Raw genomic sequence first — 15,474 nt, 5'->3', positions numbered from 1 at the left:
CTCTCAAAGGAACCAGAGCCCCCTTCCGGCTTGCTGTCGCATCCGCACGCGAGGGATCTCCCTGCTCAAGCAGGAGTCCTCCGCGTGTTCCTCCTTGCCTTCTCACCGCTGTTGCCCGCCGCAAGCCTCCCTTGCTGCGTGTTCCCGACAGCGGTCATCCCCGTGCTCTGCACGACTGCTGCGCGCGGGCTCATCTCGGCACCCGCCTTCGCGCACCGCACCCCACAGCGCGCCAGCCTCCCTGCAGCTGCAGGCCATCGTCACCCGCCTCACGCGTTGGTTCCTTCTCGCACCCTGCGCTCTCAACCGCGTGCCTCAATGCGCAGATCCCTTCCTGAGTCTCGCGCACACGGTCGCGCTCCTCATTCTCACCGCCGCGCACCGCAGTGCGCTGCCCCACTGTGCCTCACGCGCGCGCCTGAAGCGTGGGCATGTTCCTGCATCCGTTTTCCCCCGGTGCCCGCACGTGCCTGGCGCACCAGAAACGCGTCAGTTCGTCATTGCAATCATAGCTCCCAGGAGAGGTTTTCCCCAGTCGTTCAGGGGCTTACCCACCGTTCCCAAGGGTCGTTGTTCAGAGGCTCAACCCATTCAACAGTTGCGCCGCATCGGGTTAGAAATGGTGCACCCCGTGGTGGGAGCTCCACTGCGTGTTGAACACAGTTCGGACGAAGAAGCGAGTGAGATTTTTAAAGACCCCGATCAGTTGGCTTTATCACCATTTTCCACCTCTCTCATAAAAGAGGGGGGAGGGTTGCTCATGGGTTTATATAACCCATGAGTCATCCGTGGGAGCTCTCCTCTTTTCCATTACTCAGGGAAGAGATAGAGGCCTCTCTTTCTCCTTCTCTCTCTCTCACCTAGTTAAGCTAGGTGACTAGAGCCCACCTAGCTAGGCTAGGTAATGGTTTTACATCAGGTTAAAATTTAATAAGTATATTAAAACTTTCACTGAAATATATACTTCTTCGGTAATAAAAAGTTTGGGTTTTCATTATTATTATTATTATTATAAACTCAGTAGCTAAATCAAACAAGAAGGAGTCAAATTATCGTCTAATGAGTGTAACTGTAAGAGGGGGGAGGTTGGGAGGAGAAGGCAGTATTCATTTTCAGTGGGGCTCTTTCCTAAACGTTCAAACCAGTTTGAAATTGATTGCAACTGGGCTGTCCGATCAAGTGAGATGGATGGTTCATTGTGGACTGGTCGGATCATTCCAAAAAGAGGGGACAGGCTGAACGGATTATATATATATATATATATATATATATATATATATATATATATATATATATATATATAGAGAGAGAGAGAGAGAGAGAGAGAGAGAGAGAGAGAGAGAGAGGATTTTTGCGGGGTTTTATTTTTTCTTCCATCGTTCCTGCTCCGTGTGGCAGAAGGGGAGAGGAAAAAAAAGGAAAAAAAATGCATTCGACCTCGTTAGGGCATCGAAGGACTTCCTCCGTTTAGTTGGGTGGCTGTCGATCGATCGGCTCGGTCCCCACTGCCGCGAAATTTTTCCAATCCCTTTTTCTAGCCGTTGCTGCTTCCGCCACCCACTTTCAAACCAGTCGGCGCCGGACCTCCCTCCACACCTCGACCGTTCGAAAATCGCCACCGCTTTGCCGACCAACGGTCTTCCTTCTTCTTCCCTCCTTGTCTTCAAACAGTGAAGGTATATTCCTCTCACACACAAAACCCTCACCGTCAATAATACCTTTTTTTTTCTTTTATTCGTTTCGGAATCCGTCGAAAATTTCGGTATCACGCATCGAATTATCGCTTTTGCACGTTCTCTTATCGCTTTTCGTTCGATGGAAGTGCTGGAAATTATTCTTCGGCCTCTTTTTCCGGCGTTCTTGCTAGGGTTTTACTCGAAACCCAACTCTAGCCCTGGGAAATCGGCGGCGGTCGTTTTCAGTTTTCGTGAACTTGCGATCTTGGATGTTTTTGGGGGCGTTTGGGTTTGAATTTTGGAGCTTTTGATTGGTTTCCGCTTGTCTTCTGTATGGGTTTGATGCTTAATTCGCGGAAACCCTAGCAGAAATCCGTAGGAATTTTCGCGATTTTGATGTGAGACTCATATGTATGTCCATCTTTTTACTTAAGGCTCTGAAATTCTGATTCAAGTCAAGCTCGGAGTCTTGCTTTCTTGCAATGCAAGTTTCAATCAAGATCATGCCCTTTAGAGATTGAGGTTTCTTCCTCTTTGTTTTCATATTTTTTAACATCATTGTTACTTGTATGTTGGATTGGCCTTATAATAAAACCTTGGAGGAATTAAGCATTCAGCTGGCATTCAGATCATGTTTTCTACTGACAATGTTTATGGCAAAATTGTCTTTGATACTATCATTGTCCATCAGATGTTTTTTTTGGTTTCTTGTTGAACACATTCATAGAACTCCGATGCATGCATTGTGCTGCTGCTTGATGTATTTCTTATTGTATTCTTGCTTGTTTAGTTTCTGGATTCATAGAACCAAGTACGGATGATGATGAATCTGGGTGGATGATTGCTAGACCTTTCTTACTAGTTGAGTAACTGTATAACTGGTTCACAGGGGTTCGGTACGTTGAGCATGGAAACTGTGGTTGAGAACAATAATTCTCTTCCTCCTTTTCTTAGCAAGAGTTATGACATGGTTGATGACCCGTCGACGGATTTAATTGTCTCATGGAGCCCTACTAACAACAGCTTTATAGTTTGGGATCAATCTGCATTTTCCCAGGATTTGTTGCCCAAGTACTTCAAACACAACAACTTCTCAAGCTTTGTAAGGCAGCTCAACACATATGTAAGTGAGGTTTGTTTGTTCTTGTTGATAGTTATATCTGTAGTTGTAGCTTGTGATGCTTAGAGTTTTGTTTTGACAGTCAGGAACCTCCTAACTTCTTGGGTTTCTTCATTTGCTTGTTTTGGCTCTATCATTTCATGTCTATGTGACATGGATATGTCTGTGGATACGGGATACAACCATTTTATGACACTTCCAATTTGACCAACACATAAGGAGATAAGGAACGGGAGTCAAAATGGAGAGTATCAGCGTTACATGGTTTTGTGGATTCTTAGCTTTGTTATATAATTGCCATTATAACCATTTTTCTGCTTGCATGCTGATGTGAAGGTTTTCCAATATAATATAACTTTCTTGTATCTTTCTGATGCGACTGTGGTTTCAATTACATGTATGCTTCTTTCACAATGTCCTCTGCAGCCAATGGTTTATGAATGGCTGTGGTTTCGTCTGTTTCTTTGGTATACTGTTAATTGGTAGTTATCCTCATCAAGATTCAACATTGTTATGAATCGAGTGATAATATGTTGCAGTTAAAGCATTGTATTAAATATATGCACAAAAACTAGCACGTTTTTTTTGGGGCCTGTAATCACACTGTTACTGTTGGAACAGGGTTTTCGGAAAATTGATCCTGGTCGCTGGGAATTTGCAAATGAAGGTTTCCTGAAGGGGCAAAAGCATTTGTTAAAGAGTATCAACCGGAGGAAACCAAGCCAAAATCTTGCCCCACCACAGCAACAACAAGCACAGCAGTCTCAAGGTCCAAACCAAACTGTGGGAGCATGCGTAGAGATTGGAAAGTTCGGTTTGGAAGAGGAAATTGAGAGGCTCAAGAGGGACAAGAATACACTCATGCAGGAGTTGGTAAGGCTGCGGCAGCAGCAACAAACTACAGAGCATAAGTTGGAGAACATGGGAAAGCGCCTTCAAGGAATGGAACAACGACAACAGCAGATGCTATCATTTCTGGCAAAGGCTATACAGAGTCCTGGGTTTTTGGCACAGTTTGTGCATCAGAGTGACAACAACAGGCACATGCCGGAAGTAAACAAGAAAAGGAGACTTCCTAAGCAGGGAAGGCACACAGAGAGTGAGCATGCCCAATCTGATGGGCAGATAGTGAAGTATCAGATACCTATGAACGAGGCAGCGAGAAATTTACTGATGCAAATATTGAATATTGATGCATCTCCAAAACTGGACTGTTCATCTCCCAATGGCGCTGACAACATATTTGTCGATTTTGAAGCAGTGGATGGAGGTGGTCGCCGAGCATCTGGACTCTCCACCCTTGTGAAAGTCCATGCAGGTTCAGGATCTTCATACTTGCCTGTTACATCAAATGGATCATTGGATATGGTTGCACTACCTGAGACTTCAAATTCTGTTGGTCTTTCTGGCTTTTCTGAGCATGTTTACTCCCTCCAGGATTGTTTGACTTCTGAGATAGCTCAAACTAGAGAATCGATAACAGAGAGCAGCAAGCCCATTGAGCATATTAATGGCAGCCATCCAGGGTTGGCAACAGGAATGGAACTTCTGGATTCTGTTTCGCTTGAAGTGAGCTCGCCCATGCCTATGGAAGAAGATGGAAGTAATTCATTAATTAATGAGATGCATAATTTGCCAAGCATCAGTGATCCATTCTGGGAACAATTTTTTGTGGCGAGTCCTTCATCTGAGGATGTTGAAGAGACACAGATAGATACACAGGAGATTATGGAGGATGGAAAGGATTTCATGTTGCCAGTACAGGGGTCTGGACTGGATATAGATAAAAAATTAGACAATCTCACAAAACAGATGGGACTTCTAATATCTGAAAGGAAAGGCTGAACTTTGGGTTCATGTATAGGGGTCATCTGAGTTCATATTGGTGAAAGAAGTCACTGCCAATACACCTGCAAGCAGAATGCATGTCTCATGTTACCCTTTATCAGTTCCAGGTGGATGATGCTGAATGGACTGTGCATGACTTCAGTTTTCCAATATATAAGCCTTCTTTGGTCTCTACTTTACTGCTTGTTTGATGTGGAATGCTATGAATAGTGCGTCACCACAAACAGGAGTTAAGTCACAATGACCAAAGAGCTTCGTTCTGTGGTTCTAATCGTATCTGATGATTGGTTATGACTCCATTCTGGAAGAGATCTCCAGTAGCATTTCTGCAAAAAAAGAGTGTAAGTAATGATCCTGTTTGAGTCGTTTATATAGCAAATGAGATTATTTGGATTAGGAATGAGCTCTTCTGAGATTCAGTCATACTTGGCACTTTTTTCCTCAAAACATCGACAATATTCTGCATTCTGTTTGACAGATACTATGGAATTGCTTTCCACGGTAGATATTGTAATGTGTGATAGCTGGATGAGTACATTCAACCGTCTGCACTGCAAGGTCTGGGCTTCAAATTCCGCGGGGCAGGGGGGGGGGGGGGCGCACCCCAAGCTTGTCTAACAAAAAGAAAAAAAAGAAGTGTTTTCTTTTCTAATTTTCTTCTTGATCTTTTATTTTTCTATCTGTCAACGTACAAAAGTTCGGAGGCAAATATGGTATATGATTTTCATTTGAGCTGCTCAAGTGGTTAACTTGATGTTACCTGGCATGAGATCCATTGGGATAATCTATGATGGTGCATACAGATGAAAAATCTTGTAGTCATCTTTGTATGTACGAAGGCTTTTCTTACTTGGCTAAGATGCAGACAGCTAAAAAGCTTGTAAAACCATCTAGCTTTCTGTATACGATGGGCTTCTCTGGGCTGATCTCCAGACTCAAGGTTGAAAACAAGCCTTTGATTATCCTCTTGAGGCATGCCGTGTATCGTCTCGTATCAACTTGTACATGTAAGCACTCAACAGTCTTTGATTACACCCAATTTTTTAGCTGCCTATATTATAATACTATCGGAAGCTCCTTTATGTTTTTCATGTGATGCATAATTAGCTTGCATGCAGCTGTTGATCATACATTTTTGAGTTTGATGTCACTACCACTATCTATAACACTTAGGAATTGTCGTTATTTTATGACCTTTTATATTTGCCTTTTTCTATGTATTTTGATCTTATCACAATCTTAACAGCTTTCTTTTCTTGTTAGATATTTTTCATATATTTCTTTATTTTGCTATACATTATTTCAACATTTTCAAATGTACCAAGATTTTCCTGTCATCTTTTGCCAGAATAAATTTCCTTTTTTTTTTAACCAATTGCAAGATTTCCCCCTGCCAAAAAATGGTCATTTGAAAAAAAAAAAGACGTGTTCTGGGTTTTTTGGTGATTAAAAAATCGCCTGTTGACAAAACTCAAGATTTTGTGATTTAAAAAATTATATATTTTTTGTCGAAAAAATACAATCCAAGGGTTTATTCTCATTAAATCGACCATGCTGAATCCATCGATAAGGTCAGGTTTGATGAAAAAACTTGCATTATAAGATTTAAGAGGGGTACGGAGATGGGTGATGACATAGGGGATGAGTGGGAATCGAACTAAAAAAAAAAGACATGCCTGTAAATTTTAAAAATGACAAATAATGAACCTAATTAATCTCTAAACATGAAATTAGAAAAGATGTGTAGTCTTGATTGGACTTTGAACTTCTGACATCAGGGAGCCGGGTGTGCAATGGGTCCGTTTGGATGGTAAAGAAATAAAAGAAAGAAAGAATATGTAATGGGTCTTCAAGTGTTTTATATAATCCGAGTTTGCTTAAATTTGGGGTAAAACTACCTCGCTCATCGAGTTCATTGGTAAGAAAAAAACTATTGGTGCCCTTTTTCACCTGAGAGTAGACTCAGCTTCGGCCTCATGGCAAATAACATGAATCTTTTTTTTTTATTTGTTATATGTAGAAATTGCCCTCAGGATCAGAGACCTAGTTGTGCTGGCTCTGCTTACCATACATACGGTCACTGTCCTGGTAGCGCAAAAACACAGAAGGCTTGCACCTCGACCCCAGGAAATCGCCAAGCTTCCGCTTATACAAGGGGATGATGCCCATGATATCCGAACCGAGAACACCTGTCTAGCGGCTTAGGCCCCATTCCACTAACCCAAACCCCTTGGGTTTCCCATCTGATGAAATCTTGACTGAAAATAAGGTGACTAAAACAAGCAGACGCTTGTACATGATACGTTCAAACCTTGTACCATCAGTTTTGGGCAGAAAAAGGATGGGGTGAACAGATTTACATGCTAGATCCATCACTGGTCATGGCTCCTCATGCTTGCACTAGCAAATGGGCTACTAGACCAACTTCAATCTGGCAATCACGTTCTCGGAAAATCTCGGTGAGGAAAATTTTATGACAAATCATCTTTTAAAAAATATCAAGCGACTATCGCTATACATATATGTAAAAGTATCAATAATACATAAAACAGTTGAACTGTTGTAAAAGGAATTTATTGTGTTAATATCAATATCACATTTTTTCAGGAATAGAAAATTTTGCGATGAAATCAGAATAATTTTAAAATATTGCTGATATTTGTGACATGGACCAACCTTGGAGACTTCCAAGCCCAGCCCATTGTGGACTATGTTGCGCAGGCCAGTTTTAGATACCGGTCCAAGGTCTTGTATGGGTTCCCTGACCCTAATCTAAGCCTGGATTGGCCTAGTAAAAGACTGTATAGAATCAGCAGACCTTCATCTATCTTGCCCTCAACAGGAAAGAAAAACCTCTTGCCGTGGCATGAATGACTGAGGGATTCTGTACGCCTGGCTAGGTGGGTCAACTTAAACTTTCAAGCTGAAGGATGTCCAGAGTTCGATATCCAGGGTGCACATTCCTTGCCGCAAGGCCGAAGCAGCAGGCTCAGTAGTGGGTGAGGGAAACAGCTGAGGGATTTTAACCACTTGGAGGTGGGTCATACGTCAGGACGTCATTTTCTCTGGGACTGGCCTCACGACCTGAATAGGAGTTTCTCCTTGTTAAATATCAAAAAAAGAAAAAACGAAAAGAGGATGGCTAAGCCAATAATGTGTCCATTGTTTGGCTCCACAATTTATTTTCTTCGTATGCACATGCTTCATGTGAATCAGACTTCATTTGTTCCCCGATTATGATAAAGAAATTCTTACAAGAATCTAGTAGAACCCCAAAAACTATGCCCATTAATTATGTATTATTTTTTTTTATAGGCAAGCTGGGGTCAAACCCTCACCACGTATCATCGGGATTTGAATTGATATTAATTCTTGTATTCATCTTTTTTTTTGGTTGTTGTTGAAGGTATTCATGATGTTTATGACATTTTAGGTAATATGTGGTAAGATGAGAACCGTGATGACTGTGGTTATGCCCATGTAGGGATGGCAGTGGATCGGGGGAAAGCGGGGCCCCGCCCCGCCTCGCCCCGTTTGGACCGGGGATGAAGGGTATGAAACGGGGATGGAAGCGGGGACGAAGGTTAAAATCCATCCCCGTCCGGGGGTGGAGGCGGGGATGAACATGCACTTTTCCCCGCCCTGCCCCGTCCCCGCCACGATCCCCGCCTCATCCCTGCCCCAACCCCGCCCCGACCACTTTTCCCCGCAATATCCCCGCCCCGCCTCATCCCCATTTGAACCGGGGATGGAGGACATGAAACGGGGATGAAGGCGGGGATGAAGGATAAAATCCATTCCCCACCGGGGATGGAGGCGGGGGTGGAGGATAAAATCTTGAGGCGGGGCGGGGGTGGAGACCTTGTCCCCCGCCCCACTGCCATCCCTATGCCCATGACAATACTCACAAGAAACTAAATTTGATTGCACAACATGAACTAATTATGTAACTACATATGAATAGGTATACAATACTTCATCGGGGAAGTTGGTAAGAAAAAAAAAAAGGCATGTGCATTGTCGTTCATCAACTTTTTCTTGTGCAAACACCCTAAGGTTAGGGTGATTAATTTGCCATTCTTGAACAGCATTAAAGATTCTTATAATTGTTTCGCATTGCTGCAGATGCGGTCGTGTCAATCGTGGTTGTGCTTTTACAAACTTGATAACCCAATCATTCATTCTCTTCGTCTAAGATTCTATCCATATGACAGTGAATACGTTGGATCTCAGATTTGGTGTGGTGCCCGAGGTCCAAGATAAACAAACTCTGGATCTGCTATTCACCCCAAAATACGGTTTTGGGATCAACATTTTACACTTTGTTTGGGAGCCTTGCATTGAGATGGAAACACCATTTTCATACGTTGCCCAAATATGGTTTTGTGAAAACTGATGTGTTGTGGATGGAATTGTCAAAAACATCCTATTAATGAATGATATTGAAATGTGGTGCTGGAGCTGCCAGTTCGATTCCCAATGCCTGTTTTGGCAATACCACTGCTCCAAAGCAGAATAGAGCAGAAAAGCACATTTGGAAAACCACAACACACCTCTGATTCAAGGCTCCCAAACAGAGTTAGTTAAAAAGCTTTCTCGATCTCCTATTTGAAGAGATCTAATATCCTAGTAATGGAGTTCAATGCATTTGGGGGTCATTTGAGGATCTCAGGACGAAGGATATGAGATCCTTTCTTTTCAAAACTGGTGATCTGGCATGGGTCCTATGCCAGATTTGACCCTCAGTTCTCAGAACCTAGGCAATCAAACGTGCCCTGCATGTGCCTTTAGCCTCGGTGATCAGCTTAAGTTTAGGGGTGGGCATCGGGCCAGCCTGGTCAATGGCCCGACCCATTTACTAACAGGCCGGATTTTATCGTGGTTCTTAACGGGCTTGATTTTTAAGAGAAACCCATGGTCTGGCCTAGGGCCAATGTGAAGTGCACCGGGTCTAGCCCGGCTCAATCTTAAAATGCATAAATGCTTAAATGTTTGACTGAAATTATGGGTTAATGAGAGAATAGCAAGTTCTCATGCAACTAATCTTTAATTAGTGCAACTAATTAGGTAAAAAGTAATAATTAACAAATATAAAGTTTTCAAGTAACTAATTAGGTAAATAATAATAGTTATCTAAGTTACTATGTAATAGTTAATTTTTAAAAAATTTATATTATTAAAAAAATTAATAAATAACTCAGGCCCATTGGGCTGGCCCGAACGTGGCCCACGTGTTGCCTTCAGCAAACCACTATGCAGTTTTGAGGTGTTCGTCAACAAATGTTGTTATTGTAAGGATTCAGTTTTCAAAAAATGTGGAGCCAACATAGGCAATTGTATCATGCAAGATTATTGTGTCGTGGGCTATTTCCTGTTTTCTCTAGATGGAGATATCGTCTATCTCGAGCAATTGCTATTATTATTGTTGTTAGTTTTCTATATATCGTGTAACCAACAATAGGTAAATAGGATCTGAGACAGAGTGACAGTTTTTTCTTGTGGATGTAGGCAGGACAGTCGAACCATGTTAACATGTGGTTTTCTTGTGTATGGTTATATTCTCTAACATGGTATCAGAGCATGATGTACTAAAGTGATCGATGATCTGATAGTATTCGTACTGAGCAGAGGATCAATGGCAGACAATGTTGTCAATACCATCGGAGGTTCCGCTGCCAAGAATAGTGGGAGTTTCTCCACTCAAGTTATCGATAATAAGGTTGGTTACTCTGAGCCGAATCATCTTCTTAAAATCACTAATACACAGTTCTCTAAGATCGATTATTTAAGCTGGGCAAAAGTCGTTAAGTTATTTCTCAGTGAAAGATCCAAACTTGGATATATCACTGGAAAAAAATAAAAAACCAGAACCCACTGATCTTACTTATGAAAAGTGGAAATCTGAAAATGACATGGTCATGAGTTGGACGTTAAACTCTATAGAACCGACTATTGCCAGAAGCTTTCTGTCTATGAACACAGCAAAGGAAAGCTGGGATGCAGTTAAAGAGATTTATGGTGAACAGTTCAATCTTGCAAGAGTCTACAAACTTCAATTAAAAATAACTAAATATACTCAGGATGACAAACCCTTTAGTACGTACATAGGTACACTTAGAGCGATGTGGGACGAATTGCTTCAATATCGTCCCCCTACCGGTGATATCCTTGAAAGTAAAAAAAGGTTTGAGGAAGACAAAGTATTTAAAGTTCTCGCAGGCCTCGGCCCAGATTATGAAAACCTTCGAAGCCAGATCTTGATGACAATATCATTTTCTTCATATAACACGGTATGCACAATGATTCAACGCGAAAAAAACTCGTCAAAAAGTTATGAATCCGAGCATGCAAATTAAAGAAGAACATGCCAAAAAAATGCATTTTAGGTTGATGTAAAACAAAGTTATTCAGCCATAGAGCCTCCAAAAAACTTTACTCAAGATCAGTCCCGACCAAGGTTGAAACTCAAATGCTCCTATTGTAAAAAGTTGGGTCACTTCAAAGATCGATGTTGGGATCTCGTGGGTTGACCTAGCCGTAACAAGGAAAATAATACTAAGCACGATGTTGCAATCTTTGTCACCAAAGATGATCTTACAAAATTTTTCCAGCAGATGGCCAAAATTAACTTGGCATCGTCATCTCCCATCAGTGATGCTCCTGCCATACCTCAAGGTAAGACTCATGCCCTTCTTTAATGTATTACAAACAATAAGTGGATTATAGATTCTGGAGCCTCGGACCACATGACAAACCAAGATGAAGGCTTGAGTAGCTCAAAAAAAACTGGTATATACCACCGACGGTTCTCTCATGATGGTTACCGACATGAAGAAGGTTAAATTTATGAATTGTGATTCGGATTCTAAAGTCCTCATTGTTTCTAAGCTTGCTGCCAATCTTATGCCCATAAGCCAGATTACTAAGTCTCGTGATTGTTTGGCTATTTTTTCTTCTAAGGAGGTTGTCTTTTAGGACAGAAGATTGAAGTGGATGATTGGTAGAAGAATCGAACGGAGCGGTCTATACATCTTCAGTCAACCAAAGACAACATATTTTAGTAGTACCCAATCAAGTAATAATTATAGCCTTTGGCACTCCCGCCTTGAACATGCTTTTGCTAAGACTATAAAATCTTTGCTACCTGATTTGAATAATAGTAGTCCATCATGTGATGCGTGTGAATTTGCTAAAGCCATCAGGCTTTTGTTTCAAAACGCCTCTATTAGAAGTTACAAGTTTTTGAATTATTGCATTCTGATGTATGGGGTTCAGCTCCCGTAGAATCTGTGTTCGCTTTTAGATACTATGTCATATTTATTGAAGATAGATCTCGGGTCACCTTGGTGTATTTCCTAAAACATAAACATGAAGTGACCAAAGTTTTTAAAAAAATTTATAATCTTGTGTGTACTCAATATGATTATAAGATCAAATGTCTGAGATCTGATAATGAAGGAGAGTATATTAATGAAGTTCTTGGTGATTTCATGTCTGAGAAAGGTATAATGCCTCAAACTACTTGTGCTGAAACTCTGTAACAAAACGAGATTGTCGTTATGTTCCATATAAACATTTTCTAACAATATTGGGTTGATGCCATAGCTACTGCTTGTTACATCATAAACCAAATTCCAAGTACCAGTCTGGAGAATGAGAACCCTATTGAAAATTTGAGAAATAAAAAAAAATTCATCAACCATTTGAAAGTTTTTGGATGTAAGTGTTTTGTGCATATACAAGACAAATTTCGCAACAAGCTTGAGAAAGAGTCATGAAATGCGTATTTGTTGGATATTCTTCAACAAAAAAGGGGTTAAAATGTTTTGATCCCATCTCAAAACGGCTTTATGTGTCAAGGGACGTGAATTTTTTTAGAAGGAACCCTATTTTTAGTATCCTACTAAGGGAGAGAACCAACCAGATATGTCCAACTCTTTTTTACCAATACCTGATCCATTTATTAGATCCAGACCTATCTCTCATAGTCCTAATGATCAAATTGGTCCACCAGACTATTATTTCGAGTCCTCACCCATGTCAGACTAAAATACTATACCTACGAATCCCGTCACTAGTATTAACTCAAGTCAGAACATACCTGAGACTCATATCGGTCAAGAGATCAATAATTTAAGAAAGTCATCTTGTCCCACTAGGCCTCCTGTCAAACTGAGAGATTATTACTCCTATTGTACTACCGAGATTCCTAAAACCCATTCAATAAAATATCAATTTGAACTCTCAAAACTGTCTGTGTCTTATCAAACTTACCTTGCCAAGACCTATGCCCATTATGAACCCTCAAGTCATAAAGATGCGCTTGAAGATCCCAAGTGGAAATCGGCTATAGATGAAGAACTAAAAGTGTTACTCAAAAACAATACTTTAACGTTAGTTGAATTGCCTGAAGGTAAGAAAATTGTGGGCTATCGATGGATATATAGAATTAAATTCAATAGTGATGGCTCCGTAGAAAGGTACAAGGCCAAACTGGTAGCAAAAGGATATACTCAAAAAAAGGGTATTGACTTAATAGAAACTTTTGCGCCCATTGCAAAAATGAGTTCAATCCTCATTCTTTTGTCTATTGCTACTAATAAGTAATGGGGCATCTTTCAACTGGATATAAAAAATGCTTTTCTACATAGAGAGTTGGAAGAAGTGTATATGGATCCTCACTCTGGGTATAAATGTGATCATGAAAAAGTATACAAACTTTAGAAATCTATTTACAGTTTGAAGCAATCTCCTCGAGCCTAGTTTGCTATGCTCAATGAGGTTATTATCAAAATTGGTTTTAAGCGAAGTACAACTGACTATACCATGTTTGCGCATAATTTTTTAGAGTATTGTTATCTTGCTTGTATATGTTGATGATATAATTGTGACATGAGATAATAAGGCTATGACATAGAAAACAAAAGAAATTCTCCATGCCAAATTTGAAATTAAAGACCTTGAAAAATTAAGGTACTTTCTTGGCATAGAAGTTGCGCATTCCAATAAAGGCTTTTTCCTGTGTTAGAGAAAATATACATTAGATCTTCTCAAAGATATTGGCTTGATTGGTGCTAAAGCTGCAGAAACACCCTTGGAAACTAACTACAAACTAAAGAAAAATTGAAGGAGAAACTGTTGCCAATATCGAGAGTTTTCAAAGGCTTGTAGGAAAGCTAATATATTTGACTATCACACGTCCTGATATTACATATATTGTGAGTGTGATCAGTCAGTTTATGCATCAACCTCGTTTTAGTCATGTTGAAGCTGCCCACAGAATTCTTCGTTATCTTAAAGGAACTCCTGACAAAGGAGTTTTTATGAAGAAAAATAACAGTCTTGACATAATTGGTTTTACTAATGCAGATTGGGCAGGAGACCCGAATAATAGAAGATAAACAAGCTTCTGTTCTTTTGTTGGTGGAAATCTGGTCAACTAAAGGAGCAAAAAGCAGTTTGTTGTTGTGAGATCCAGTGTTGAGGCTGAGTATCGAGCCATGGCAGCATCTACATGTGAGCGCATTTGGATCAAGGCTCTCATCCTTGATATGGGTATCAAAAACCCTCAATTGATGGAACTCAAGTGTGACAACATGGTTGCAATATACATTGGAGCAAATTCAGTTTTTCATGAGAGAACCAAACATATAGAAGTTGACTGTCATTTTGTTAGAGAGAATATTCAAGCTAAAGAAGTATTCACGTCATATGGCAGCAGTAAAGAGGAGTTAGCGGATATTTTTACTAAATCTCTAAGACATGAAAATTATCTCAAACTAAGTTCCAAGTTGGGCTTGATGGATATCTGCGCACCAACTTGAGGGGGAGATTGTTGCATTCAGCAAATCGCTACGCGATTTGAGGTGTCCTTCAGCAAATGTTGTTATGGTAAAGATTTAGTTTCTAAAAAATATAGAGCCGGCATAGGCAACTGTATCATGCAAGGTTATCGTGTCATAGGTTGTTTCTTGTTTTTCTCTAGATGGAGATATCGTCTATCTCGAGCAATTGCTATTATTGTTGTTGCTAGTTTTCTATATATGGTGTAACCAACAGTAGGTAAATAGGATTTGAGACAAAATGACTATTTTTTCCCGTGAATGTAGGTTGGATATATAACGGGTCAGGTTTCTGCCTGGTACCTAACAGGCTTGGGCCTAAAATCATGGCCCAAACCCGGCCTATGGCAGGCTGGGTTGGCTTAGCCCATCAGGCTACCGGGTCGGTTGCCCACCCCTACTTAAGATACATCTATCGTTAAACCTTAGATCTCAAATTCAAATTTGAGGCCTCAGCAATAAACCCTTGTTTGATTTTTTTCCTTTTTCTTGTGGATGTATTTCTAGTTTAAAATGATCATAGAGCACTGAGTGCACGTCACATTGTGTTGGGACATCGCAAGTTCCAATCCCAATGGTATAATTGTCAGGAAAAAAAATATCATAGACATTTGGGCCCACCTTAACGAGATATAGGTGGTCAAATTTATCCTTTGTTCATTAACTATTGATTAGGATGCAATCCCTTTAATTTATGACCTGTTTTTATAGTGTGCAAAACAGTGACTAGTTCCTTTAAGGGGTGCTTGGATGCAGCACTTATTAGGGATGTAAACTGTTTGGATTCAGGTTGGATGTGGCCAATAGCAGACTGGAGTCAGATTTAGCTGAAAAAAACAATAATAAATCTAATTAAATGCATATGATTGGATTTGGATATCCACTTAGTGGAATATCCATTGGATTCTGTTAAAAAATCCTAAACAGAATCAATGATTAATCAGATTTGGTTTCTCTTACCAAATCCAACTAATCCCAGTCGGATTTG

At 40.5% G+C, this 15,474-nt stretch overlaps 1 protein-coding gene across 1 annotated transcript; it reads left to right on the top strand.

Moving 5' to 3' along the window:
- The first annotated feature begins 1,327 nt into the window (after nt 1-1,327).
- Nucleotides 1,328-5,067, top strand: LOC149816297 (heat stress transcription factor A-1-like). Its single transcript, XM_089986802.1, has 3 exons — nt 1,328-1,676; nt 2,566-2,799; nt 3,418-5,067. The coding sequence occupies exons 2-3, from the start codon at nt 2,584-2,586 to the stop codon at nt 4,639-4,641; spliced, it is 1,440 nt and encodes a 479-aa protein (XP_089842928.1). The 5' UTR covers nt 1,328-1,676; nt 2,566-2,583; the 3' UTR covers nt 4,642-5,067.
- The last annotated feature ends 10,407 nt before the right edge of the window (nt 5,068-15,474 follow it).

The sequence above is a fragment of the Nuphar pumila genome, chromosome 14, assembly GCF_984573655.1.
Source record: "Nuphar pumila chromosome 14, dmNupPumi1.hap1.1, whole genome shotgun sequence".
NCBI lineage: Eukaryota > Viridiplantae > Streptophyta > Magnoliopsida > Nymphaeales > Nymphaeaceae > Nuphar > Nuphar pumila.
Note: the sequence above shows the minus strand (reverse complement) of the source record. Positions and strands in the feature narration are given on the sequence as shown.